The 27717-nt window shown below is 48.8% G+C and overlaps 1 protein-coding gene across 1 annotated transcript in view; it reads left to right on the top strand.

The window, feature by feature from the left end:
* LOC103197119 (radial spoke head 10 homolog B2) overlaps positions 1-27717 on the top strand; it is a 78086-nt gene that overhangs the window by 43901 nt on the left and 6468 nt on the right. The window contains exons 12-17 of the mRNA XM_007941001.1: positions 1046-1125; positions 2271-2419; positions 7042-7149; positions 17082-17225; positions 23663-23791; positions 25516-25609. Coding sequence (XP_007939192.1) covers positions 1046-1125; positions 2271-2419; positions 7042-7149; positions 17082-17225; positions 23663-23791; positions 25516-25609 — 704 coding nt within the window. The remainder of the gene's footprint in view (positions 1-1045; positions 1126-2270; positions 2420-7041; positions 7150-17081; positions 17226-23662; positions 23792-25515; positions 25610-27717) is intronic.

Below are 27717 nucleotides of genomic sequence, written 5' to 3'. Positions count from 1 at the left end.
GTTCCACATTGTTCTCCCTCTCTATGCAGGATCTCCTACATCCCTTCCAAGTGGATGGCAGTGGTAGCTGGGCACCATCTAGTTCTTCTGTGAACCGCCCTTCTTGTCACACACCAGGTGGCGCATGACATCCATGTCTTAACTACTGCTGCTACCAGCCTTGATCGTGAGGTTTCAAGCAGTGTAAGCCAGATTTCTCTGCTGTATCACGGCTGTTGAGTTCGATTCACAGCGCCCTTAGAGGATGGAGTGGAACTTCCCCACAGGGTCTCCAAGGTGGTCAGTCTTCATGGAAGCAAAGCCCAAACCAAACCTGCCGTGGAGTCAATTTCCACTCACAGCACCTCTAGAGGACAGAGTGGAACTGCCCACAGGGTTTCCAAGCTGTTATCTTTACTGAAGCCCACTGCCACATCTTTATCCTGTGCAGCGACTGGTGGGTTTAAACCACTGACCTTGTGGTTAGCAGCCAAGTGGTTAACTACTGCACCACCAGGGCTCCTTTCTGTACCATAAAGGAATGATTTTTCCCTTTCTGGACTCTGTTAGGAGTGAGTTCCTAAGTCCTACCCATGCTCCAGGACTGTGTTTCCAGTCCCCCCAGAAAAACAAAACCAAACTCACTGCCATTGAGTCAATTCCTACTTACAGGAAAGCCCCATTGGGTTTCTCAGGCAGTAAATCTTTATGCAAGTAGATCTCCCCATCTTCCTTACTTGGAGCGCCTGGTGGGTTTGAACTGCCAACTTTCTGGTTCATAGTCAGATGCCTTAGGTGCTGTGCCACCAGAGCTCTACTCCCCCGAAAAACTAAAAATCAAACTCACTGCCGTCGAGTCAGACCTGACTCATAGCGGCCCCCAATTGGGTTTCCGAGGTGGTATCTCTACGGAAGTAGATTGCCCACCCTTCCTTCCGAGGAGTGGCTGATGGGTGTGAACCGCCAGCCTTCTGGTTAGCAGCCGTCAAATGTCTCAGGCACTACGCCCCCTGAGCTCCCTCCACTCCCCTGGAGAGCAGTCATTCTGATTTCTTCTTAATCACAGAAGCAGAAGCCCATCGCTCTTCATGTGTTTCACAAAACTGATGACTGAGAACATTCATCCCAACGCCTGCCAGGTGAAAGGTAACCACCACCCGCCAGGACCACCGGCCTCACCGTCTCCCAAACATGATGCTTTATTGTGTTCTGGTGGAAATTCCGTTCCCAGTTGACAGTCTCCACATCAGCTGTTCAGTGGCATTATGACGAGTCCACATTCTCTTTAACTGCCTTCTGGTTGTTCCATTCCCAGTGCTCTAGTGTCCCTGCCCCCTTATCCTGTCACCTTTGCTTTCGAGTCACTGCTGACTTCTGCTCTCGTGTGGATGGTTTTCTTACTGATGCTCTGCACTCAGGGTTGACACCCTTTACTCTGTGTGCCAGTCTGTCATTTCACTAAAAGGTGAGAACTCAAGATTGTTTCAGTTCAAGGTTTAAAGAGTGTCTCCGGGACTCCTCCCCTGGTCCAGTAAGTACAGGCTTTTTAAGAACCTGCATTCTCCTCCTCATTTTCTCCTCCCATTCTATCCCGGGCCGTCTGTTGTGGCCCTGAGCAACAGCTGGGAAGGTCTCGGGGCGGGCGAGGCCAGAGCTTTCGTCAGCCGTCAGCCCTGTGATGAGTGTCATCTCTGACACGCCGCTTGCCTCCTTTCTTTCTCTTTTGCTCCTGATGAGTAGTTGTTTCCCAGACGGGCTGCTGGCCAGCTTTTAAGACCCTGAGCTCCTCACCTCTCGGGGATCAGAACGTGAGCTCCACTGTGCTGTTCGAGCTGTCCCTGGAGACGGGGACCAGAACACCATTCCTGCGAGGTGTGTGGTGGTGTCTGAGAAGCGCCTGCACAGTCCTGTGACTACACCTATGCACACAATGCAGACACACACGTACAGATAGAAACTCCCGTGTGCACGCATATACTTGCCTGTACACCCACATGTGTGACCATACATTCATTTCTGGTGACTGGTGTTGCCAAGTCATACATGCCGTAGCCCGTCACACAAGCATCCTTGTCTCGTGTGCACTTGGTCAGTCTGCGCTCACTATACCCACCTTCTGGGCACTTTTCCTGTCACGAAAGGGAAGGAGTGTCTGCAATCCTGAGGGTGTCTCCCCTTCTCCCCCCTCCCCCCGGTAACCACTAATGAGCACATCATCACTTTTTCAAAACAGAGATCTGGAACCATTTTTGTGAGTTCTGATTGTTTTTTTTTTTTCCTGCTGTTTTTAGGCAAACTGTTCAGTGAGCAGCCGCGGACACTGTACTCGATGAATTACATCGACAAGTGCTGGGAGATTTACACAGTTTACTGCAGACCAAACGCACTTCCTCCTGGAGAGCTGACCATGAAAATGAGACACTTCCTCTGGATGTTGAAAGTAATTTCTCAGATTTGAGCTGGTTTTCTCTTTGCAGGCATTTTGATATGGCCGGGATGAAGTGGGGATCTGGGTGAGTTCCCCAGCCACCAAATGGTCACTCAGTCTTTCTGGAGAAGGAAGGGGAACAGGCCTTCAAATGGCCTAGGACAGGGAAGGTCCCTGCAGGGTACGTGCCGTTAGCGTTCGAGCACTGACCTGAAGGTTGGGGTCTGAACCCGCCCAGTGCTGCTGTGGAGGGAGGGCCCGGTGAGCTGCTTGTGGAGAGACGACAGTCAAGAAAACCCTTGGGAGCAGTTCTTCTCTGTGACACACGGTCGCCGTGAGCGGGAATCAACTCGACAGCAGTGGGTTTGGTTTGGGTTTACGAGCACGGAAGGGCGAAAGATGGAGGGAGTGCCAGCTGGCTACGCTTCTGGACGTGGCCGGTGTGGCTGGCTGGCCTCAGTATCTTGTCTGACACACACCCGGCCAGGGAAGGGTAGAGGATGAATGTGATTTCTGAAAAGTCAAGTCATTAGTTGTGGAAAAAAGAACATGTCATTCATACGACGGCCTTGTGACAACAACTAGCAGGTTTTTCCTGTCCTTGTGGGAATGTAAGTGCTAGAACCGAAAGAATCAAACGCTACTGCAGAGTGCTTAGAAAGGGTTAACAGACTTGTACGCGCAGGAAAAGCATCAGGAACCTAGTATTTGGACAAGAGCTTGAAAGATTAGGTAGCATTTCTGGTGGCTGATCACAGCTTGCTTGTTCCCCTTCCCCCTTCCTTCGAGGTCTGTCCTGTAGAGTAGCCCACACGTGGCCTTGGCCTGACTGCATCCTCCTCGTGTTGCTTACAGGCACGATTAGATCCGGGTGCCTTTGGTGGTTCTGTGCACCTCCTACGGCATCAAATAAGATGGCCACCTGTAGTGCTGTTGCGATTCATCAGCGTGTACAGACGGCGTCGTGTGGTCCTGGGCCCCGTAAAGTGTCCCGTTGGCTTCCGCAGCCCCTGATGGCTCTTGCTGGCACCTGTTATTTCCTCAGGAGCTGCACAGTGGCAATGTTCTAATTCTGGCTGCACTTCGCCATGTCGTCTAAGGACGGGCTGCGGCCCTGGGGGTGCTGTTCTGAGGGAGGGCTGCGGCCCACTGGGTCACCGTTCTGCGTTGTGACGAACTCCCCCTCGTTACTTGTTGAACGACTGCTTCTGAGGCGTTGTGCTCTCTCCTCTCTGGGCCGCCAGCTCAGTCTTTCAGACTTCCCACGGTCTCTGCTGCATCTCCTGTTTTCTGGATGCTTGCATTTTGCTCTGTGTGAAGTTTCTCTCAGCATCGACTGATCCGAGATCCGCCCTCGGTGTTGCGTGTATCAGTGGTCATGTTTGTTTTCAATGTCCAGCAGTATTCCGTCTCATGGATCTGTCACCGTTGCTCACTCACTTACATCTCTCACGAACACGTGGGCTGTTTCCGGTTGGTGGCTCCAGTGAATAGAGGTGGCGTGAGCCATGGTGCACGGGTTTGTCTATGGACGTGTTTTCAGTTCTGTGGGAGACATGCCCAGCCTCTACTGGCTGTACGTGTTCCAGTTTTCTGAGAATCTGTTAAACTGCCTTCCAGAGTGGCTGTTCCATCTTACGTTCATTCCCACCAGCAGGATAGCTGCCAGGTGTCTTTTGGTTGATGCACTTGGACCGACATTTAATGTAACTCTCATTATATTATGCACACATCTGCTGTTTTTTGTTTTCTGTTTGCTCTTTTTCCTGCCTTCCTGGATATGTTTAGGAATTCCATTTTGATTTAGCTGTCGTGGTTTGAGTATGTCACTGTAGCACTTATTTTAGTGTTACTGTAGATGTATGTATGTCTGTCTATACATTTATGTCTGTGTATTTTCACGTCTGTCTACATCTATATAGGTGCTCCGGTGACAATGCCTACAGCATTTGGCTGCTAATCAGAAGGCTGGTGGTTCAAACCCACCAGACATTCCCCAGAAAGAAGACTGAGGCCGACTCAATGGCAATGAGTTTGATGTTATTTTTTGGTTTAGGTATTTCAAGTGATCTAAATTAAAAAAAACTCACTGCTGTCGAGTCAATTCGGCTTATAGCGACCCCTCCTTGGGTTTTAAAGCATTATCTCTACAGGAGTAGATTGCCCAACCTTCCTTCCAAGAAGTGGCTGGTGACTTTGAACCGCCAGCCTTCTGGTTAGCAGTCAAGTGCCTTAGGCACTACGCCACCAGAGCTCCTTTTAGAACATCAGTCTTACAATTTTTGCTTCAACTGTCAAATATAATTTAGAAAACTCAAGAGAAAAAGGAAAGTATGCTGTACTTACCCATCTTTTCGCTTCCATTTTTCCTGGTGTCCTTAGACCCTTTGATGGCTTCCTTCCTGTTGAGAGAAATGCCTTTAGCCCCTCTTAAGGAAGGTCTGCTGATAACAGGTTCTTAGTTTTCCTACATCAGACACTGTCTCGATTTGCTGCCCACTCTTTATTTATTGGGTTTTGGGTGCAAATTTACCTGCAAAATTTGTTTTACATTCAACAATTGGCGTACATTTTATTTCATGCCTGATTATATAACACACCCTCTCCCTGTGTCCTTCTGAGCTATGTACTCCTGTCTGTCCAGCTTTCCTTCCATGTGAATGCTGCCCCTCTGGTGCCCCGTGGCTGACTGCTCTAAGGGGTGTACCTCCCTAGAGCAGGTGGGTGCATCGCCCTGGGGTGAGCGTACTGCATGTAGGTCTTTCTGTTGTTGAGCTGAGAACCAATCCTTGGGAGTGAGTCCAATCTCAGGCTCAAAGGATATTCTGGGGCCTTAGTCTTAGGGGTCCTGCCAGACTCCATCCATCCAGTAATTGTGGTCATTTTTGTGTTTTTGAGTTTTGTTCCACATTTTCCCTCCCACTCTATCCAGGATCTCCAGTTTTGATCCTTTTCCGAGTGGTTGGCATTGGTAGCTGGGCACCATCTAGTTCTTCTGGTCTCAGGGTCCATCATAGCCTTGGACTAATTGTTTCCAGATGCCTCTTCTTTTCTTCACTCTTCTTTGCTTCAGACGAGAGGAGACCAACAGCTCCATCTTAGATGGCTGCTTGAAAGCTTTTAAGGCCCCAGTTGCTACTCACCAGAGTCGGTTGTAGACTAAGATTTTTATATACTGTGTTGTGCCAGTTGAGCTTGGTGTCCCCTAAGACTATGTCCCGAGGCAGCAGGCCTGATGATTCTCTCCCCCAAGGTGTCTGGCTGTCTCTAAGAGGTTACTGCAACTCTGTCTTCTGTTGCTTCTGTGATGAGTGTGGCTGATGTTGTAGCACTAGTGTCCGTGCAAGGACATCTTCTGCTTAAACCTATCCTTGGTCTAGGGTACACTGCTGTTCACCAACCCGTGCCTGATGTTCTCAGTGCCTGGGGTTAGTGTGATGCAGTATTGTGCACATACTAGTGTTTGCCTCTGTTGTCTGTATCCTGTGTGCACATTTCAGTGACCTGCCCCCCCCCCCCCGTGTCATTGTTGTGCTGGACCCATACTTCTTCCATCCCCTCTCTCCTCTTCCCCAAATCAACACTCTTGTCTCCTCTTGAAGGACATGTTGCTGGATGGAGAGTTCTGGTTGACGGTTCATTCTTTGGGCACTGGCCGCCACTGTGCCACTTCCTTCCGGCTGCCATGATTTCAGGTGAGAAATTTCCTGTCAGTGAGCTGTTGCTCCATTCTCGGTAACATGTTTTTCTCTTGCTGCTTCATCTCCAGTTTTAAGATGTGTGCCTATGATGTGTCTTGGCGTGAATTTTTGGGGTTCATCCTGTGTGGGATCACTCTATGTCCTGAGTTCCCAGGTTTTATGTCTTCCACCAGCTTCGGGGGATTTCTGTCATCGCTTGAGCACCTTTCAGTCCCACCTTCTGTCTTCCCTCCTCAGGACGCCGGTGACACAAAGGTGACTTCTTTTCGCTCATCACCCCCTTCTATCCATCAGATTGGGTCGTGGCATCGGATCCATCGTCAGGTTTCCATTGTGGAGCCCTCTCGTTATTTCAGTTGTTACACTTGTTGGTTCTGAAGCTTCCGTTTAGTTCTATTGGTTCCTCGTGAGACTGTTTTCTCCGTGGGTTTCGGACGTGTGTAACTGCCGGGTGAAGAGCGGAAGGCAGTGGCTGTGAGACCTGATCACTCGGCGTCTCGGTGTCGGTATCTATGGCTGTATTGCCTCATGCAGGGGAGGTGTTTCTGGCTCCACGTAGAATGATTCATTTTCTTTTGAAACCTGGGTATTTTAGGTATGAGTCTATCACTGCTCCAGGAGGGTAAGAGGATGGGCACCAGGTCGTCACTGCCAGTTGTGAGTGGGAGCCCAGGTGCCAGTCTGTGGGCACGGAGTGCATGGTTTCCTCTAAGCCCAGAGCTTTCCAGCCTGCGTGTGCATCTAGAAAACGGACTTCCCCTTGGGGCAGAGAGGGAGGTAAATACTAATGTTAATCCACAAGGCTTTTCAAGATTAGTTTTAAAAATCTTCATTTGATACATTTCCTGAGTGTTACAATGATACAATTTGACATGAAAAAACACACAGCTGTCTGTCACGTGTCAGCTAATGGATTGGTTGCTTCTTTTACAGGACTTTAAAATGATAAATAAAGAACTGACAGCAACCAATTTTGTGGAAGTCATAGCAGAGGATAATCCTTTCATGCACGATGGGATTGACAGCAACTTTGAACTTGAGGTTGGTAAAGAAGCGTCACAAATAATGCAGACCCAGTTCAGGCTCACTCTTTTTCCTTGGCTACCAGGAACTGCAGTGTTACTGAAAAGCAGTCTAACCAAACACACACCCACATACACACACACTTGATTCTATTAGAAAATTAGAGATTAATGTTGAAGAGGATTATATTTCAGATGTCAGGCAACAATGCGGTCTAAAGAGTACAGAACTACAGTGCCCCTTCTTGAATGATTGAATGATTCACCACCTGTGTATTTTCTCTGGTATTTTCATAGATGGTAGTCCCTGTCAGAGACACCAAGTGACCTCCTGCTCTCAGTGAGTTAGGTATATGTCTCTGAGTTTCATCGTTTCCTCCTTGGGAACTTTGAATGGTTACCCTCCCTGGAAGTCCATGTTTTCATCTGCGAACTGGACCATTTAGCTGAGCTCATGGTTTCTAGTCCTGGTGATTCTGCGTGGACGACTGTGGATGCGGTATTTGGAGGAGGTGTCCTGAGGGCAGGGACCAGAGGCACATTCAGGCTGGCCGTGAAAAATGTCACACCCTTGCCCTTTGTCAGTCATTTCCATTTCACACGTCCCCAGGGAAAGCGGAAAGCTCTCGGGTTCAATCCTCTAAACCCTCTGCCTCTTTCACCCACACACAGCTGCAGGGGCAGAAGAGAAACAGGACTCCTCTGTCTTGTCCCACGTTCATGTTGGGACCCCTAACCCACAGTCCAGTAATTATACTTCAGACAGAGGCACAGCCAGAACGCTCCTTAGAAGCAGGGATGGGGAGACTTCAGCTCGAGGAATTTGGACACGCTGTCGGGGGGACCAGTCCCTGGAGAAGGCATCACGCCTCGTAGAGTAGAGGGCGTCGGCTAAAGGAGAGAGACCCTCCACAAGGCCGGCCGACACAGCGGCTGCGACAGTGGGCTCAACGGTGGGGAGAATGGCACAGGCGGGGCATCTTTCGTTGCACACAGGGCCGTGACGTGGGAGCCAGCCTGAAGAAGCCCAACGCCCACAACACGTCGGGGGCTTCTACACTTCCCCAGTCCGGCCCCTGCTAACTCCTCGGGTAACTATTTCATTCCTTCTCTCTTCAAACCATGGCCCGTCCTACAATCTTCACTGAGAAAACTGACGCCATCCAAAGAGTACTCCCCAGACTCCCACAACCACATCCGCCTGCCTTCTGCTCGGAGTGTAGCCGGTAACACTGGAGCCCCTTGGACTCCTCTCTGTCATCTGAGGTCAATTCTCTCGCTAGTGGATACATGCGGAAATGCCCTGACTTCTCCCATCTTCACAACAAACACCTTGTACATCTACACAAAAGACTTGAAAGCGGGGACACAGGCGGGCACCAGTGTTCACTGCAGCGCTAGTCACAGGAGCCAAAAGGAGGCAATGACCCATGTTCACCAGCAGAGGAATGGATAAACACAACACGGTCTGTCCGTACAATGGATTATCAGCCATAACAGGAAACAGGACTGACATGTGTTACAACATGGATGACCTTGAAAGCATTATGCTAAGTGAAGGAGGCCAGACACAAAGGGCAACTACGGTACGATCCTACATCCATGAAATATCTCGGGCACATGGATACGGAGACCGAGGGAGAATCAGTGGTTACCGGGGGCTTGGGGTGGGAAGTTGTTGAAGGGGCACTGAGCTTCTCTCTTCAGGGAGATGAAAAAGTCTTGGAAATAAGACAGTGGCGATGGTTGCACAACACAGTGAGTATGAATGTCACCGAATGACGGTTAAAACCACAACAGACGTCGCTACCTGGCCCCACTTCTTCTCTCGCCTTTGTTGTCTTTCTCTTCTCCCCTTTGAGGGACACTTTTTGAAAGTTTTATGTGTCTGTTATCTCAACATCCTCTTCTGTTCTATTTGAGGTAAAATTCATATAACAGATATTCTGCAAAGATGGTGGCATGAGCAGCAGGTCTAGGTTCCCGACCCTGCCCTGCAACACATACCAAGAAACACAATGAGGAATCTGTGTGACTCAGAATTGGTGGACAGAGGACAGCAGCGAGATGCTGCAGCTGGAACCAAGTCAAAGATAAGTCTTGTGGCAGGAAAAGCATGTCTCCCACTGTCCTGACACCCCCAACACCTACACAGTGGCCTGTCGGCTGCTGCGGACGGTTACAGTGGTTCGCAGATGGCCGCTCCCTCAGCTAAGGCACGGCTCGCCTCTGCACATGAAGGACAGATGGCTGTCACAGGCCCAGCTGACCCACGGCTCACCTGAGCACAGGACAAGACCCCGGTCTCGGATCTCAGATCAGTGGACCTGAAGTATAATGACCAAGGCCTGAGGGTTGTGTCTGCTTTTCATTAAAAGGACTGAAAACGTGGACTGGCCAGACACTCAGTGCTAACCCAGCAGGGGAGGAGTTACAACCAAAGACTGAAGGTTGTGTCGCTGGATGACGGCCTGATTGGTGGGTGTCTCTGCTCTGTCTGGAGTCGACGAAGGACGAACACCTCGGTCTGAGGGAAATGAGTTGGCGCAGAGCAGGAGATGACATGATTAGCAAAGTCCTGCCCATCTCAGAGTTCTGTACCAAAAGTAGTGTAGTCAATACACCAACTACTTGGGAGAATTGGGAAAGCTCACGACGTGTCAGATTCCAGTGTTCCAGCCGCGCACACGTTGCAAACGCTATACGTCCACACCAAGGAGACGAGCAGATGGGAAGAACATCGCACAGCAAAACTAAAAGGGCTCAGAGGAGCGAATGACAACAGAGAGAACTGACCATGTGGAAATCAGAGAAATGATGCCAGAGAACGTGCACTGTCACATATAAATGAGCTTGTCGATTCCCTCCCCCCGCCCACCAGAAACTCTGAGGCCAGAGGCTGTGGAATGACACGTGTGCCCTGCTAAAGGAAAAGGACCGATACTGTATCTGGCAACACCGTTCAAGGACAAGGACAAAATTAAGACATGCTTGGTTCAGAGAGTTTGCCACCACTAGACCTGCCTTACAAGAAATGCTAAAGGGAATCCTTCAGATGGGAAAGAGAGGACATAGAACAACCCAAAGCCCTCCACAGGGGGGCAAAAAAAAATCGGTAGCTGCGAGGGCTGGTCTAATAGCAAGTTTTAAAGTATTTTTACTCGGTAATTCCAGTGGCCATTGACTTTATCTTTTTCAATGAGAAATGCATAGAGATAAGTGTAAATGTCATAGGGTCACAGGGCACAGGATATATAAAGATGTAATGATAGTAACATGAATGGAGCAAGGGGGCAGCAGTGTGAGGAATGGTAGAGGTAGGGAGTTGGTAATGGCTACTGAAGTTAAATTGGTATAAATTTAATCCAAGTTGTTATAAATGTAAGATGTAACATGCCATACTTAGAGTAACTACAAAGAAAATAACTAAAAAATGTACATAGAAGGAAAGGAGAAGGGAACTAAAACGGTTCACTACAAAAATTCAACAAATGTTGGCAGTGTTAGAGAAAATAAGGGACAAAATATAAGACACCCCAAAAAATAATGAAGTGACAGAAGTCCTTATTGGTAATTACCATGAACGCAAACGGACTGAAGGCTGCCACTGAAATGCAGAGTGGCAGAAAGGGGTAAAACACGTGACCCAACTACATGATGTCTGTAAGAGGCACACCACAGGCCCAAAGACACAAACAGACTGAAAGCAAAAGGATGGGAAAAACATTCCATGCAAACAGTAAGGAAGAGAGTGTGGGTGGTGGTTTTGATAGCAGACAATACGGACTTTTGGTCAAAATCTGTTATAAGAGACGAAGTATGTTATATAATAAGAGTCAATTCATCAAGAAGATTACAATGATAAATATATGAGGAAAACAATGATAGAATTCAAGGGAGAAACAGCTCTACAATAATGGTTGGAGACTTCGATGCGCCACTCCCAGTAACAGGGAGAACATCTATGAGAGTGATCAATAAGGAAACGAAGGACCTGAATGACACTAAAAACCGACTGTACCTGGCAGATGTACACAGAACACCAACAACCGCACGACATTGTCCTCCAATTCACGTGGGTCAACGTCCAGGATAGACCGCGTGGTAGGTCACAAAGCAAGCTCAAACTTCTGAAGTCAAAGTGTCTTGTACGACCACGAAACTGGAAAGTCCACAAATATGTGGATAGGAAACTATTAAATAACCAATGGGTCAAGGAGAAATCAAGTGCTTCGTCAAATGAAAAAACATCCCAAAACTTACGCAGCAAAACCAGTGATTGGAGGGAATTACAGCTCTAAAAACCTACATAAAGAAAGATCACAGATCGATGAGCTGACTTTACAACTTGAATTAGAAAAAGGAAAGCAAAGCAACCAGGAGGAAGGAAGAATCAGCAGAAATGAGACACTAGACAAACAGAACCAATGAAACCAGTTTGTTTTTTAAACTCAATGAAATGAAATCAAATTTTTAACTAAAGTGACAAAATAAGATACAAATATCAAAAATGAGAAATGAGGGATCTTACAGCCCTCATCAAGTGGTGATATTACAACCATCCTAAAGGCTTAAGATTCATAAGAGAGTATTAGCAATTACTGAACAAATTAGATGACCTAGATAAGTGGGAAATTCTTAAAGTCTTCGACTAGAGTCAGTAGGAAGGTACCTGTTTCTAACAAACCCCTTAGCAGCGAAGAGATCAAAAGCCTCCCAACAAAGTCCTGGACCAGATGACGTCACAGAAGAATTCTGCCAACATTTACAGAATAAATGACCTAAATCCTCCAACTTTCCTAGAAAGGGAACACTTCCTAATGCATTCTGTGAGGCTAGCATTACTGTGATACCAAAGCCAGGCAGATACCCCCCCCACACACACAAAATAACAGACCAGCATCCCTTGTGAATACAGACACAAAGATCCTTAACAAAAAACTAGCCAGTCGAATCCAATGAGATTCATCCTAGGAATGTATTAGAAGATCAGTGAACAAGATGTACCATGTTTTTAGGATAAAGGGAAAGAATCACCATGAACTCAGCTGAGTCAGAGAGGGCATCTGACAACATCCCACAAGCTGGGGTCAGAAGGGCTATTCATCTGTGTGGTAAAAGACATGAAGAACCCATGGCTAGCACATCACTGGAGACACTGAGAACTTTCCCCAGATCAGGAGCAGGCCACGGAAGCCCTCTGTCCTCGCTGCTGTTTAGTATTGTACTGGAAGCTCCAGCCAGAGCACTGAATTGTCTTAGTCCAGGAAAAGAAAGGGTATCCTCTAAATTGGGAAGAAGTAAAGCTCACTCTCTCTTTGCAGACAACAAGCTCTTACATCCAAGATCCCAAAGAATCCACAAGAAAGCTCCCAGAGCTAATCAATGAACCTGCAAAGTGGCAGGATACAAAGCCAACACGCTAATCAGTCGGCAGTGAGCATCTGAAAAGGAAACAATTCTGTGTACAGTAATTTCTACAAGAATAAATCACACCAAGGAAGCTAAAGACTTGTACACTGAAAATTATGACATTTAATAATAAATTATTCTTAAGAAATTAAGACCTAAATAAAATGGACACTAAGGATCAAAAGACAGTATCATTAAGATGTCATAGTAACTCAAGCAACCTATAAGTTCAACACAGTCCACATCAACATTCCAACAGCCGCCTTTGCAGAATTTGAAAAGCCAGTCCTCAAATTTATATGAAATGGCATGGAGCTCCAAATAGCCAAAGTAATATTCAAAACAAAACGCAAAGTAGGAGGAGTCACACTTTCCGATCTGAAAACATACTACAAAGCTACAGTGATCAAAACAGTTTGGTATTAATAATAATGATCAACCAATTGACTTGAAAGTCCAGAAACAAACCTGTACATCTGGTCAGTTGATTTCAGTAAGTCCATCCAATGAGGGAAGCTAGTCTGTTTAATAAATGGTGCTGGGGACATGGCTTTCCACAAACAAAAGAATGAACCTGGACCCACACTGTACATCATCTATAAAACCAAAACCAAACCACTGCCACTGCATTGTTCCGACTCACAGTGACCCTATTAGATAGAGTATAACTGCCCCGTAGGACTTCTGAGGCTGTAAATCTTTATGGAAGCAGATTGCCTCATTTGTCCACAGAGCAGCTGCTGGGTTCAAACTGCTGACCTTTTGGTTAGCAGCCCAATGCTTTTCCCACTGCCCCATCACACCACCAGAGGGGGATAAAAAACTCACTGCTGTCGAGTCGATTCTGACTCGTAGCAACCTCCACTGGATTTCAGAGGGGGTAAATCTTTACAGGAGTAGACTGCCTAGTCCTGTTTCCACAGAGTGGCTTTTGGGTTTGAACTGCCAACCTTCTGGTAAGCAGTCAGATACCAGCACAGCTTTTATATATGAAAACTAACTCAAAATGGATCAAAGATATCTGTGTAAGCTGAAACCATAAAACTCTTATGAGACAACAATGGGGTGATACTTGTGGAGACCTGGATTTTAACAACGGATTGATTCTTAGATACAATGCCACAAGCACAAGCAATAGACAAAATAAAGGGACCTCACCAAAACGGAACACTTCTCATCGAAGGACTTTATGGACAAAGTGGGGAGACAGCCTACGTGTTGGGGAAAAATCTGGAGGAACCATACATCTGATACTTGGTTTTGGTTACCTCTAGTGCCACTCTAACAAACACCACAGGTGCTATTTCCACTGAAGCTGGAGGCTTTTTTCACTCAGATGGCTGCTGAGGCTGACAAACCCAAGGTCGCCAAGTACAAAGGCAAAGTTCTGAAATGACCAAACCACCCAGCAGGCCACTGACTCAAGTCCATTAACAGTCCCAAGATCAGACAACATGGCAGGCTGCTGAACAACAACTGGGCCACATGCAGGACTCAAGCGTACCAAAAACCACAGACCGTTCCTAAAGCTGCTCCTTACATACTGGGAGCAGACCACAGCCCCAAAGCGGCCCCTCAGCTGCTCGCAGCGGCTTCTAGCATGGAGCTGATTACCAGCTTCATCATGGGGCACATGCTACATTTAGCCACCCAGCCACTCAAAACCAGGCCCAGCCCAGTTGACATATAACCTTAACTATCACAGACTTAATTCCCAGAATATATAAAGGACCCTAGAACACCCTAACAAAAAGACAACCCACCTTTCTCTCCCACCTTTGTTCTCTCTCTCTCCTCCCCTTTGAGTGACACTTTTTGAAAGTTTTATGTACCTGTTAGCTCAACATCAAAAAATGGGCTAAAAAGAAGAGACATTTCACCAAAGAAGAAACACATGGCCAACAAGCCCGTGAAAAGATGCCCAGTGTCGCTAGGAAAATGCAACTCGAAACCACAAGGAGACATCACCTCACACTAAGATGGCTGTGGTTTAAAAACAACACCGGTTGTTGGTGGGGATGTGGAGAAACCAGAACCCTCATCCACTGCTAGCAGATTGTAGTAGTTTGGCAGTTCCTGAGTTAAACACAGAATTGCCATGTGACCTGGCAATTCCAATCTTACACCTGTACCCTAAAGAGCCAAAAGCAGGAACAGAGACTGTAGCACTGTTCACAACAGCCAAAAAGGTAGAAACAACCCGGGTGTCCATCAACAGACGAACTGATGAAATGTGGTTCATACACACAATGGAATACTGCTCGGCCATACAGAGAAAGGGCCTGACACAGGTACAACACAGGTGCACCTCGGAAACACCCTGAACAAACGCAGTCAGCCATACAAAAGAACAGATACATGACCCCAATGACGTGAAATAAATACAAAAGGCGAGTGGAGACCAGAGTCCATGAGTGGTTAGTGGGGTGGGAGGAGGGAAAAGGGGCCTTCTGCTTCGAGGACACGGTGTCTGTAACAGGTGATGGAAGAGTCTGGAAACAGATCGCGGGGATGACTGACCGACATGCCGAGTTAACGTCACTGAATCGTACATCTAAAAAATGGTGAAACAGATGTTTTGTCACCTGCAGATTTACCCCAAAAAAATTTCACAGAAGAGAAAACCACCTAAAAATGTGTGGCTCCATCACCCTAAAAAGAACCCCCATCCCTATGGGTTCTCTCCGCCCCCCCCCCGTCCACTGGCAGCACCCCAGCCATGGGCCCGCATCAGCACGTTCTCATCCATGGTCCCTTTGTATCTCTTATCAAAACGGTAGGAGTAACTTCATCTTCAAAGTGTTCAGCTGATCTTACAAAGCTGAGAGGCAGACCCCAGCTGGGACACACCCGGGTGGGCCGCACTGCAAATCTCAGACAAAGGTGTCCTTTAGCCCAGGTGGGAACAGCAGCTACAGCACCAGGTGACATGGGGTCTAGACGAGATGTGGGAACACAAACCCACCCAGCCCCTGCCTCAAGTCAATTCTGACTCACGGCGCCCCTAAAGGACAAAGGAGAACTGCCCCCGAGGGTTTCCAATCTTCATAGATGCAAAGCCCAGACCAAACTCCGTGCCATCAACCTATTCCGATCTACACGGTCCCTAGAGGACAGCAGAACTGCCCCAGAAGGTTTCCGAGACTGTCAATTTTTACGGAAGCTGATTACCTCATCTTTCTCCCACAGAGCAGCTGGTGAGTTTGAACCATTGACCTTTTGGTAAGGGCTTTAACCACTGTGCCAGCAGAGCTCCTTAGATGTAGGGACAGCATGAGCAAAATACATTTTTTTAAAAGAACAAAACCAAAGCCACAGCCTTGGAGGTCACACTTGTAAAGGGGAAGAAACTTGAGGTCAGAGGTGGCTGGTTCCTGCATGGGGCAAGGGCCTACTGGGCACATGCTTTCACCCCAGGCAATGGCCACCCGTCCCAGCCCTTGACCCCTGATGAGGACAGGCACACTTCATCCTCACGACAGCATGTGGTACTCACATTCACAGATGAGGAAACTGCAGCTCAGGGAGGTCTAGCAACTCGTCCAAGGCCACGGTTCCACCTCAGGTCTGCGTGTGTCCAGCACACATTCTGTCCACAGGGCTGAGGGAGTCTGGGACCTCACCAGGTGACTGAAGTCCTCGGGGTGTGAGTAGTTAGCATACTCGGCTGTGAACCAACAGGGCGGCCGTGGAGTCCATTCAGAGGGGACTTGAAGGAAAGGCCTGATGTCCCAGCTGTGGAGCAGACAGCTGGCCACTGAGAACCCTGGGACGCACAGGCCCACTCTGACGTACACGGGGCGCCACGAGTCGGAGCTGACTCCACAGCAAAGGGTGTCTTCTTTTGGGGTTTGAGAGAGGACTGACAGGTGGCTTTGGGACTGGGTTTGGGGAATCTTGAGGGGAGGGGGACCAGGTGTTAGGTGAGGCCACGGAAGAGTCAAGTTCAGAGCAGGAACGCACATAAAAGCAGGTCTCCTGGCACCAGCCAGACCCAGGGAGTCTCAGCAAACTAGGAGAGTAGTGACACTAGGCTGGGGTCAGCCCAGCAGACCCCTGGGGGAAGGAAGCGGCCTGCCCGGAGCCAGATGGGCGGGCCTGTTCCCACTCAGACACACAGGGTCACGGGGCTCAGGACTGATGTCCCAGCCGAGCTATCTGATGATGCAGGGTCCCCCAGGCAGAGGCAGGCCTGCAGGTGGGGCACTGGGACCCTGGGCACCAGGCGGTGCTCACAGGTTGGCAAGACGCATGCCTGCTGTTCAGGCTTGCGGGTGCCGCGTCTCTGGCTGCCCCAGAGATAGGACCTCTGGGAGCTGCTCATAGTTCCTCAGCTGAAACGACGTTTCCGTGCAGACACCGCACCGAGGGACACATCTAATACAGAAGGTGGACGGGCAGCGCAGCTCTGACCGCTGCGGCTCTTCCTGCAAGGGTCTCTCCCCTGTAGCCTCGTGTCCCACGAGACGGTGTTCTGCAGAGAAGAGAAATCTGAATCTCTGGTCCCTGCAGGTGTGTCCCTGTTTCTGTATGTTGCAGCTGGTGTTCCTTGAATTCTTTGAAGCGCTCCTGAGCTTTGCGCTCATCTCGGTCAGGGGGCAAACGACGAAATCATACGTCAGCATTCCAAACGAGGAGCTGTCTGGAAACAGAGTCGGAAGTACACAGACCATAACAAATCAGGTAACGAGTGACAGTCCTAGACAGTATGGAGCAGGGAGCCCTCCTGGAGCTGTGAACCCGTATCACAGCTGCCTGGGGCCTCGTGACCCTTCCAGGAAAGCTCTTATGACGATAGATTTTACTGTGTTTTAGTGAAAATTTACCCAGCAGATTGGGTTCTCATTCAGCCACCTCCATGAGCTGCTCAGCGACACTGGTTACACTCCCAAAATGAGGGACCACCCTCCTTGCTTCCATTCTGGTTGCCCTGCTTCCAGTAATCTAGTCTCCCTGCTTGCTAACCTTCTCATCTTTTTGAGAGTAACTGTTGACCCTGATTCCTATAGAGGTGAACATCAGGAGTGATACCCTTTGTGAGCCAATCTGTTATTTAACTAAAAGGTGACCTCAGGGGAGGGTTTCCATTCCAGGTTTGAAGATGATTTCAGGGCACTGGTCCCAGGCAGGGCTCTGGCCTCGACTCCAGGCATCAAGTGTAAGATTTCTGTTCACCTTTTGCAAGGAGCGTGTTGTTTCCTTGGTGTCAGAGAAAGTGGATGTTCTGGTCCTGGTGCCTGTAGCGGGTTCCCAGCCACAGCACTGACGGTCAGTGTGCCTACTGACGTGCGAGGCCGATCAGGAGGCTCCCGACACTCGAGGTGTTTTATTCTGCAGTGTTCCAGTCACGTGTCTTGTGTCTCCAAGGGTGGAGAGCTTGTCCCAGAGGAGAGAGGTCAGGCACGGCTAGCTGCTCAGGAGACAGGAGATGCGAACCGGGTCACGGAGGACGGGGCCTGCTCACAGCCTGGCGCTTCAGTCCTCGCTGGCAGACTCGGGGCAGGGGGACAGTGTTAGTAGTTCACTGAAGGATCCACTGCCAGGTCAGATCGAGACAGATCGTGGTTTGTTTTTTTTTTGGTGGAGGTTTCAAGTTAGCAGGTGGGATTTGGGGGCCGAGAGTCTTGGGGTGTTGTGGATTGATTTATGTTCTCCACAAATACACGCTGGAATCCCAGCCCCTGTGGGTGTGAGCCCCCGGGGAACAGGGTTTCTCAGTTATTTGAATGAGGCCGTACTGGGGTGAGGGGTGACCTCAACCTCATCACTGCTGAGTTATCAGAAGAGTACCCTGGACACAGAAGGATGGACAGATGGGGACAGACTGATGAGGACACCAGGGCTACACAAGATGAAGAACCGAGGCCCCGCCCCCACCGCCGACAGAGCGCCTGCCCCTCGAGCCGCACCCTGAACTCGGATGTAGCTTCCTGAGCTGTGAGAGGATGAACGTCTGTCCTTTAAAGGCACCCCCTTGTGGTACTCGGGTTGCTCCAGCACCAGGAGCCTCAGACCGGAGCTGGTGGAGCCCCACTGCTTGGCAGCTCTTCAGAGCTCTCGTGCGCGGAGCCTTCCCACTGCGCCTCTGTCCCAGGCTTCTCTCTCACAAACCCCTGGAGCATCCCTTGGACGCCTCGGGTGCTGGGGCTTCACGGACCTTCAGTGCCCGGCTGTCCATGTCAGCCAATTGGCCTCCTCCAAATGGAGGCTGTGGCTGGTGGCCTCACCGAGTTCTCTGGGAGCCGGGTCAGGGGTCAGTCTGGGTCTGGGCTTTACTCACAGGGAAACGGATGTGCACCGTGAATTCGTCTGTGAGCTCACAGATGCCCTCGCCGTGGGCCTCAGGGATGTGGGTGCACATGTGCTGGTCCGGGGAACGTCCTCAGAGACGATCTGCTCAAGTCCAAGGCCCGCGTCACTCCGTGTTCTCGTGCCCTGTGACGGTCCTCGGCCCAGGGGCTGTGCCCGTCACCTTCTCCACACACTGGATGCTGCTGTCATGTTCTACGTGGATCGTGCTTCCTTTGGATGAGTCATTCTGGTTCTGTCTGAGGTCACCAGGGAGGCTCAGCTTACAACTTCTGTTCAGGTTGCAGCAACTTCACACACTCCAGTCATCTGAGGACAGCAACTGGGCAAACTCTCTTTACAGAGTAGAGAGAACACACGGACGGGGCCCTCAATTTGTCAGAACGTGTGAGGAAACTACTGAAGGCCGAGGACTCATCCCTGGGATCACGCTGGCTCAGAACAGTTCACATGCCCAGAAGCCAGAGTGAGAACCCTCGTTATGTAAGGGGCACTGCTTCCATATGGGGGCAGACAACCAGCTGGTTGCCGTTGAGTCATTTCTGACTCACGGGATCCACGTGTGGCTGAGTAGACCTGCACGGCACAAGGTGTTCGAGGTGTGAACCTTTAGGGAACAGACCACCAGGCTTTACTTCTGAGGCACCTCTGGCTGGCTGTGAACCACCAACCTCCTTAAAAAGCTAGAAAAGCCAACCTTGAAAGGATTGAGTGTCCAAATATTTTCAGTGCCCCTCAGGACAAAAGCACAAAAACATTTAAAGAAATAACAAAAAACTCCCAGCACTCAAAACGTAAAATCTAAAATATCCAGAATCCGATAGGAAATTACCAGGCATGGAAAAAAGCAGCACATTATGTCCTATCCAGGTGTGCCTTGGAGACACCGCAGGTCTGGTTCCAGGCCGCCGCAGTAAGACACGTATCGCAATAAAGCAATGTGAAGATTTGGTTTCCTAGTGCATAGAAAACTTAGGTTTATGCTAAACTGTAGTCTATTAAATGTATAACAACATTATGCAAAAGTTTGAAATATCACAAGAATTACCAAAATGTGACAGACACGAAGGGAGGATATGCTGTTGGAAAGCTGGCACCGACAGACTCGCAAAGTTGTCACAAACCTGCAATTCGTAAAAAAAAAAAAAAAAACCACAATCATCAGTGAAGTGCAATAAAAACAACGTAGGTGTGTAATGAGAAAACAGCAGAAACAGACCCAGAAATGACATAGTAGAATTAGTAGCAAATACTTATTATGTATACTCTGTGTGTTCAAGGTAAGGGAAAGTATGAGCATGTTAAAGACAGATTTTTTTTTTCTTTTTATTTGTGGAGTTAGAAAAAGCAATGTCTAAAATAAAAACACAGGATGATGTAGCTAACTGCCTCCATGAGTACTACCCTCCTTGGTCATAAGACCGGAACTGGATGGCGTTGCTACCATTACTAAACATTTCAGTCAAAGATGCTATAGAAGAATGTTGATCAACAGGGGGGAAAATACAGAACTGAATTTAAAATTATCATGGAATCTAGACTTTCTGGATCTATGGAAGCTGGATGAACCCCTGAAACTATTGCCCTGAGATAACCATTAAGCCTCAAACCAAAAATATTATCCCCTGAAATCTTCTTGGAACCAAACAACAGTTTAAGTTAACTAGTGAGGAATGTCTCCCTTGAGCACCGTGCCCTTCTCAGAGTGATCTACATGGGATCAAACTGACAACAGTAACTTGAAAGGTCAGCTGTGAAGCTGAGGGGCAGTGAGCCGTTAAGGGGGGACAGCTTGGAAGGTAAGGGTGAGAATCGTCACTCACCTTGAACACCACAGTGTCACTGAACTGTACTGGCAGAAACCATAGAATCTGTGTCATGCTGTACTGCGTATGCTGTCAAGCACAGTAACAGAGCTGAGTTATGGAAACACACTGGACGGGATTAATAGATTATTAGGCTTTAGAGGAGAGCAGCGAAAGGGGAGGCAGAACAGAAGCGATTCAAAACAAAATGCATGAAGAGGCTTGAAAAAAAGCATCAGAGGCTGAGAGACTTAGCTCCAGAAACCCACCCAGTCCCGTGCCATCGAGTCACTTCCGACTCCCAGAGCCCCTACAGGACACAGTAGAGCTGCCCCTTTGGCCAGTTCCCAAGACTGGAAATGTTTATAGAAGTGGACCTGCCCCATTGTTCTCCTGCCAAGTGGCTGGGTGGGTTTGAACTGCTGACCTTTTGGTTAGCAGCTGAATGCGTGAACCACTATACCGCCGGAGCTCCTTTTAAGCAGCTCAGAATATGTATAATTAACATCCTAGATAGAGGAAGGAAACAGAAAAATTAAAGACATAATGGCTGAAAATTTTCCAAACTTGATGAAAACTATAGATTCACACAGATCCAAGAACCTTAACAAATCCCAAAGGAAAAAAAAACAGGAAGACTACATTTAGGCTCAGGAGCTCTGGTAGCACAGTGCCTAAGGCACTTGACTTCCAACCAGAAGGCTGGTGGTTCAAACCCACCAAGCCACTCCTCGAAAGGAAGGTTGGGCAATCTACTTCTGTAGAAGTACTGCCTCAGAAACCCAAGGAGGGGTCGCTATGAGTCGGGGCCGACTCGACGGCACATAACAACAACAACATTTAGGCTCATTGTAATCAAACTGCACTAAGCCAGTGATAGAGAGTCTTAAAAGCAGCCAGGGATAAAAAGCATGTGAGGTAAATGAAAAGAAACAACCAAACTCACTGCCATTGAGTCGATTCCGACTCACAGTGACCCCCTTTGGGTTTCCAAAGTGGTAAATCTTTATGGAAGTAGTGTGCCCAGTCTTCCTCCTGTGGAGTGGCTGGTGGGTTTGAACCATCAGCCTTCTGGTTAGCAGTCAAATGCCTTAGGCACTATGCCACAAGAGCTCCTTCATCTGATGTGTAGTGGAACCAGTAAGAATGACAACAGATCTCTTGTTGCAGTAGCACAGTCTTTAAAGTATGAAAAACAAAAACAAAATGAAACAAAAAAAACACTGTACACCTGGAATTCAATACTCAGGAAAATTATGTTTCAAAAGTAAAGGGGAGATATTCTTCAGACATATAAAGCTGAAATAATGGACTGCCCGACAACCACCTGCTACAAGAGCTACTGAAGGAAGTCCTCCAGGCAACGGGAATGATCCCAGGAGGAAGTCTGGAGCTCAACAGTCCTGAGAAGCCCTGGAAACACTAACTGTGTGGACTCATGTCCCGCTTTTGTTTTCACGTCTCTTTAAAGCAAAGATACTGACAGTGTGTGTGAGTTTACAAAACGTGAAGAAGTGTGGCAGGAACAGTCCAAAGGCTAGGAAAAAGGAAAGGGAAGTCAGTGTGGGAAGAACTGCCAAGGGGCAGTGGTGGTTCAGTGTTTGAATGCCCACCTTCCACACAGGAGACCTGGGTCCGATTCCCAGCCAGTGCCTCTCAAGTGCCACCCTCACCCATCTGTCACGGAGGCCTGCATGCTGCCAAAATGAAGAACAGACCTCAGCGGAGCTTCCAGACTCAGACCAGGAAGAAAGTCCTGGTAATCTCCTTCCAAAATGTGGCCAGTGGGAGTCCTGGGGATCCCGACGGCCCAATCTGCGCCCAAGTGTGAGGATGGCGTGGGACCGGCAGCGCTTCACGAGTCGGGGCTGACTTGACGGCAGCTAAGATACCACTGTGAGTGAACGGGCATGGTATTACGGGAAGGTAAACAGGTGCCAGTTACAGAGGCACACGGCAAACTCTAAAGCAACGACCGAAATACCAAAACAAAGACTAGCGGGCAATACGTCGGTAACGAGCGTGGAATGGGATCCCTAAAAGATGCTCAGTTAAGCCAAAAGGTGGCAGAAAAGAGGCGAATGAAAACAAAGAACAAATGGGCAGAGGATGGCAGCTAAACGCTTTCAAAGTAAACGACCCCACACCCCACACAAGGTGGACCCACCTGAACTGGGTCCACAGGAAATCCACCCAAAAACGACACACATAGGTGAGAAGACCGGGGAGACTGGTACCACCCTAATCCTAAGCGGCCCCATCAGCACCATCAGAGTCACTGAGTAATGATAAAGGCGCCAAGTTGACTAAAGCAGTGAGCGTGTTTAACAGAGCTTCAAAGTGCAGGAGGCGGAACTGACAGAAGAAACAGACAACCCACAACGGCAGCCAGAGAGCAAGTACGCAGGGGTCAGGAAGCCTCCGAAAAGTGAGCCACAACCGGTCAACTCAACCAGCGTGAAGACAGCAGGGTCCACGCTCCCACGGCGTCCACGAAGCATTTACCCAGAGACCGCATCTGGGGTCACAGAACAAGCCAGACAGTCAGAAAGTGCAAACCACCCCGAGGTCCACCAAGATCGGTTCTGTACAAACAGTATACGGCGTATGGTCAGCTGGTGGCCTCGTGAGCCACGCCACACCACGGGTCAATCTCAGAAGAACCGCAACAAGTGCAAGAATCCAGAGGGAAAAGGGTGCCGCTCTGACTGCGTCTCTGACTGCATTCATCCAAAATTCTAGAAAAGGCAACAGTTACCACGACGCACGGCAATCAGTGGGTGCGCGGGGAGGGGAGAAGGATGGCTGACAGAGGGGCATGAGACAGCTGTTGGGACTGATGGACATGGCCACTGTCTTGTACACAGAGGCCAAAACCCGCCATAGTACACTGTAAGGGTGTGCAGTTGACTCTAAGGATCTCGGAAGGTCATGTGTGTGCATGTGTGTTTACATGTGTACCTCCACGCAAACCAGAAGCGCTCATATGTGTCTTTCTCTGTGTAGAGTGTTCAGAACCGAAGTCCAAACGCAACCACGAGCCACGAGTCCGACATCCTTCACTTTGCCAGCACCAGGTCATCGTCCAGCAAGCTGGGGCTCTTGCTTGACGTCAGCAGGGTCAGGAGGTCAGAGGTTGGTGTTGACAATCTGCCTGGTGACAAACAGTGGTGCGCACGCAGTGGCAACGACGACTTGGCGCCTGCTACGTGCCGAGCGCTCGCCGCCTCACGTAGATGCAGCGGTGAACAGAAGGCCCGCCCTCTCGTGGGCTTTAGGTTTATGTGCTAGTGAGACGGTGATGACGCGAGAACAAGAGAATCCTGCTTGTTACCCGCTCAAGCAGCACCCCGGACGCCTCTGACTGCAGCGCCGGTTCCTCTCCGAGGGAAGGCGGGCACGTGACTCCAGCAGCGGAGCTGTCCCGTACCCAGCAGCTGGGCTCCAGGGTCTGCGCTGGTGACTAGGCCAGCCTGCTCCACACTCAGCTGTGTAGGAAGTGACGGGGAGGAGGAGGGCGGGCCATGGACGACAGACGGCAGGGTGGGGCATCAGGGGCGTTCTGTGGGGCGGTGAAAGCGGAGGAGGCAGCCAGGCACCCACCGGGGGGAGACTCAGGTGCAGAGGCCCAGGTGGGGAATGCTGGGGCTGCTGAGGGAGAAACAATGCAGTCCTGGTGGAGTGGGCCAGGGAGACGCTGAGCGAGGCGGCGGGGCCAGACAGGAGGGCGTCTGGCCGTGGGGAGACCTGGTGGATACAAGATGGGCAGCCACCTTGGCAGGGGTCACGAGGCTGACTGTGGCTTCGGGGTTGACAGACCACTAAGAAGCTCCAGGAGCCTGGTCCGAGGAGATGGCGACATCGACCAAGGTGGGCAGAAGGGCTCCGACCCAAGGTGCTTCAGAGGGTGTAGGGTCTGAGGGAAAAAGAAAATTGAGCCTAAGATTCCTGGCCTGAGTCACTGGAAAAAGAGTCGCCATCACTCCAACAGGGAAGATTGGGAGAGGAACATGTTTTTGGGGAAAGTTAAGGGGCTGATTTTATTAGACTTGTGCAGCTTAAGAGACCCCATTAGTATGTGTCCTGGTGGTCTGCCAAGGGGCCTGGCTGAAGACCAGGGTCAGAGGCAAGGTCTAGTCGGAGACAGGAATGGTGGCGCAATGGTAAAGCACTCACCTGCTAACTGAAAGCCTGGCAGCTGGAACCCACCAGCTGCTCTGCATGACAGAGACCTGCCTACCTCTTTCAGTAAAGGTTACAGCCTTGAAGACCCTATGGCAGTTCCACTCTGTCCTCAAAGGTCGCCGAGTTAGAACTGGTTTGATGGCCAACGGGTGGTTTTTGGTGGTGTGGCAATTAAAGCCATTTATACAAGAATATCCTGTGCCTACCGGGTGCCATAGGGCTGACTCTGACCCGTGGTGACACCGGGTGTGTCAGGGACAGCTGTGCCCCGAGGGGTTTGCAATGGCTGATTTTTCAAAAGTCAGTCACCAGCCCTTTCCTCCATGGCACCTCCTGCCCTCCAGGTGGTATCCAGCATGTAAATGTCTACACTGCCCAGGGAACCCGTACATAGATATTCACTGTATGTAATGAATACTCTCGCCACAGCACAAGGATTTTCAAATCTGTAGGTTTCTCAGTGAAGGGCTTTCAGGAGACACAGTAACTCTGTTAATCACTTAATATCAGTGGTGGGCTAGCTATCCACATCTTATGCAGGTTAAAAACCGACAAATTAGCTCAAAGGGAATGGCATCATTAACATTCTTCTCATCATTTATGATAGAGAAAACCCGTTTCATCCATAATGATGCAAAAATACTTTATGATTTTTTTTTTCTTCTTATATACAGGCCAAGACCAAGAAGTCTGTAAGTGAAGAAAAAGTCTCCAGAATTAGTTTGAAACCTCCAGGCAAAGGGATCTCTTTTTTTTCATCTCAAAACGGTGAGTATTTTAACGATAGGACGTGGTCATGGCAAATGGCCGCTGTCAGTTTAGAAAGTCTGTCCAAGGAAGCTGACCGTCCATCTTTCACAGGCTGGTCCTGCCTCAGGTCTGCCCAGGTTTGATGGAGTTAACCTTGGAGGCGTTAACCTTACTGGCACGGACCCACCTGTCAGGGCAGAAGATGAGCCCTGGTCAGCTGTCCGTCCACCTGCGCGATGCTGTTGACCGTGTCCCACCGTCCGCTCTCTCTCCAGGCTCAGGCCCTTCGCTTTGGTTCACGTTTGCTTCTTTTCCCTTCACCCAAGTCGATGTGTGTTTACCTTCCCTTCCCTACCCACCCCTGCTAACCACCAAAGATTGTTTATTTTTTGTGTGTGTGTGAAACCCTTTTCTGGACTTTTTACAATAGATCAACTGCCTTCGCTTGACATAACGGACTCTAAGTTGATCCACATTATGTTCCGTGTCTATAAATTCTAGCGATAAGTGCCTTGTCAGATATGTCATGATTATTTTTTTCCCAATCTGTAGGTTCTTTTTTGACTCTTGAAGTCTTTTGAAGCACATAAAAATTTTTAGAAGGTCCCATTCATCTAGTTTCTCTTCTACTGTTTGTGCATTTTGGGTTATGTTTGATAGCCTGTTTATGCCATATATTATTGTTGTTATGTGCCATCAAGTTGGACCCGACTCATAGCAACCCCTCGAGTTTTTGAGGCTGTATCACTACGGAAGTAGATTGCCCTACCTTCCTTCCGAGGAGTGGCTAGTGGGTTTGAACTGCCAGCCTTCTGATTAGCAGTCAAGTGCCTTAGGCACTATGCCACCAGAGCTCCTATGCCATATATTAGGGCCCCTAAATTTGCCCCTAGTTTTTCCTTGGAGAACTTTATAGTTTTAGGTTTCACATTCAAGGCTTTGATCTATCTGGAGTTAGTTTTTGAGTATGGTGTGAGGTATAGATGTTTCATTTTTCTGCAAACGGATATCCAGTTTTGCCAGCACCATTTATTAAAGACATTCTCTCCCTCATTTAATAGATTTCGGCCCTTGGTCAAAGATCACCTGACCACAGGTCAATGGATCCATTTTTGGGTTCTCAACTCTATTCCATTGGTCTATGTCTCTGTCATTATATACCAATACCAGGCAGTTTTGACTACCGTGGCTGTATAGTAGGTTTTGAGGTTCGGCAGTGTGAGACCTCCTACTTTGTTCTTCTTCAATAGTGCTTTGCTATCTGAGGTCTCTTTGCTTTCCATATAAAGTTAGTGACTGGTTTTTCCATATCCTTAAAGAATGTTGATGGGATGTGGATTGGGATTGCATTGAATGTATAGATTGCTTTGGGTAGAACTGACATTTTCACAATGTTCGATCTTCCTATCAACGTGCATGGGATGTTCTTCCATTTATGTAGATCTCTTAGGGTTTCTTGAAATAGTTTTCTATAGTTTTCTTTGTAGAGGTTTTTTGTGTCCTTGGTAAGATTTATTCCCAAGTACTTTATTTTTTTGGCAGCTACTGTAAATGGTATTGATTTCCTTATTTTTTTCCAACAATCTCTTCACTGGTGCGCGTACCTGTCTTTTGTTGTGAGCACATAGACAGGATGCAGGTAACAGACACAAAGGACAGAGGTGGAACCTTAGAGACCCAAGTGTGTGAGAATGCAGCATTCCCTCCAAAGACTCAGGGAAGCACGGCATCCAATCCCAAAGGGGCAACTGAGAGAGACAGCACCCGTCCCGTTTATCAATGAGCCCAAGGGGTTTTTTTAAACAGAGAAGGATGAGACAGAAAGCTCCGGTGAAAAGGGAGAGGAAGTGAGGTGAAAGATGTCAAAGCAGAATTTCACACGTCTTCGTTTGGGACGAGAACAGGACAGGGACTGCAGAAACACCTTCCACCGTCAAATCACAATGAACGCTGTGTGCCCACATCTGCACAGCACAGAGCGCAGTCTGACGGTCCCAGGAACACTTCCTGAAAGAATCAAAGAATGACCTCGTGATCTCGGGAACCGAAGAGCAGTAACTAAAACCGTTAGAACTAATGGGTTAAGAAAGTTGGCTGACTTATAAGATGTTGTTGTTGTTGTTGTT

The sequence above is a fragment of the Orycteropus afer genome, unplaced genomic scaffold (assembly GCF_000298275.1).
Source record: "Orycteropus afer afer isolate SDZICR_OR568_19922 unplaced genomic scaffold, OryAfe1.0 scaffold00006, whole genome shotgun sequence".
NCBI classification, from domain to species: domain Eukaryota; kingdom Metazoa; phylum Chordata; class Mammalia; order Tubulidentata; family Orycteropodidae; genus Orycteropus; species Orycteropus afer.
Note: the sequence above shows the minus strand (reverse complement) of the source record. Positions and strands in the feature narration are given on the sequence as shown.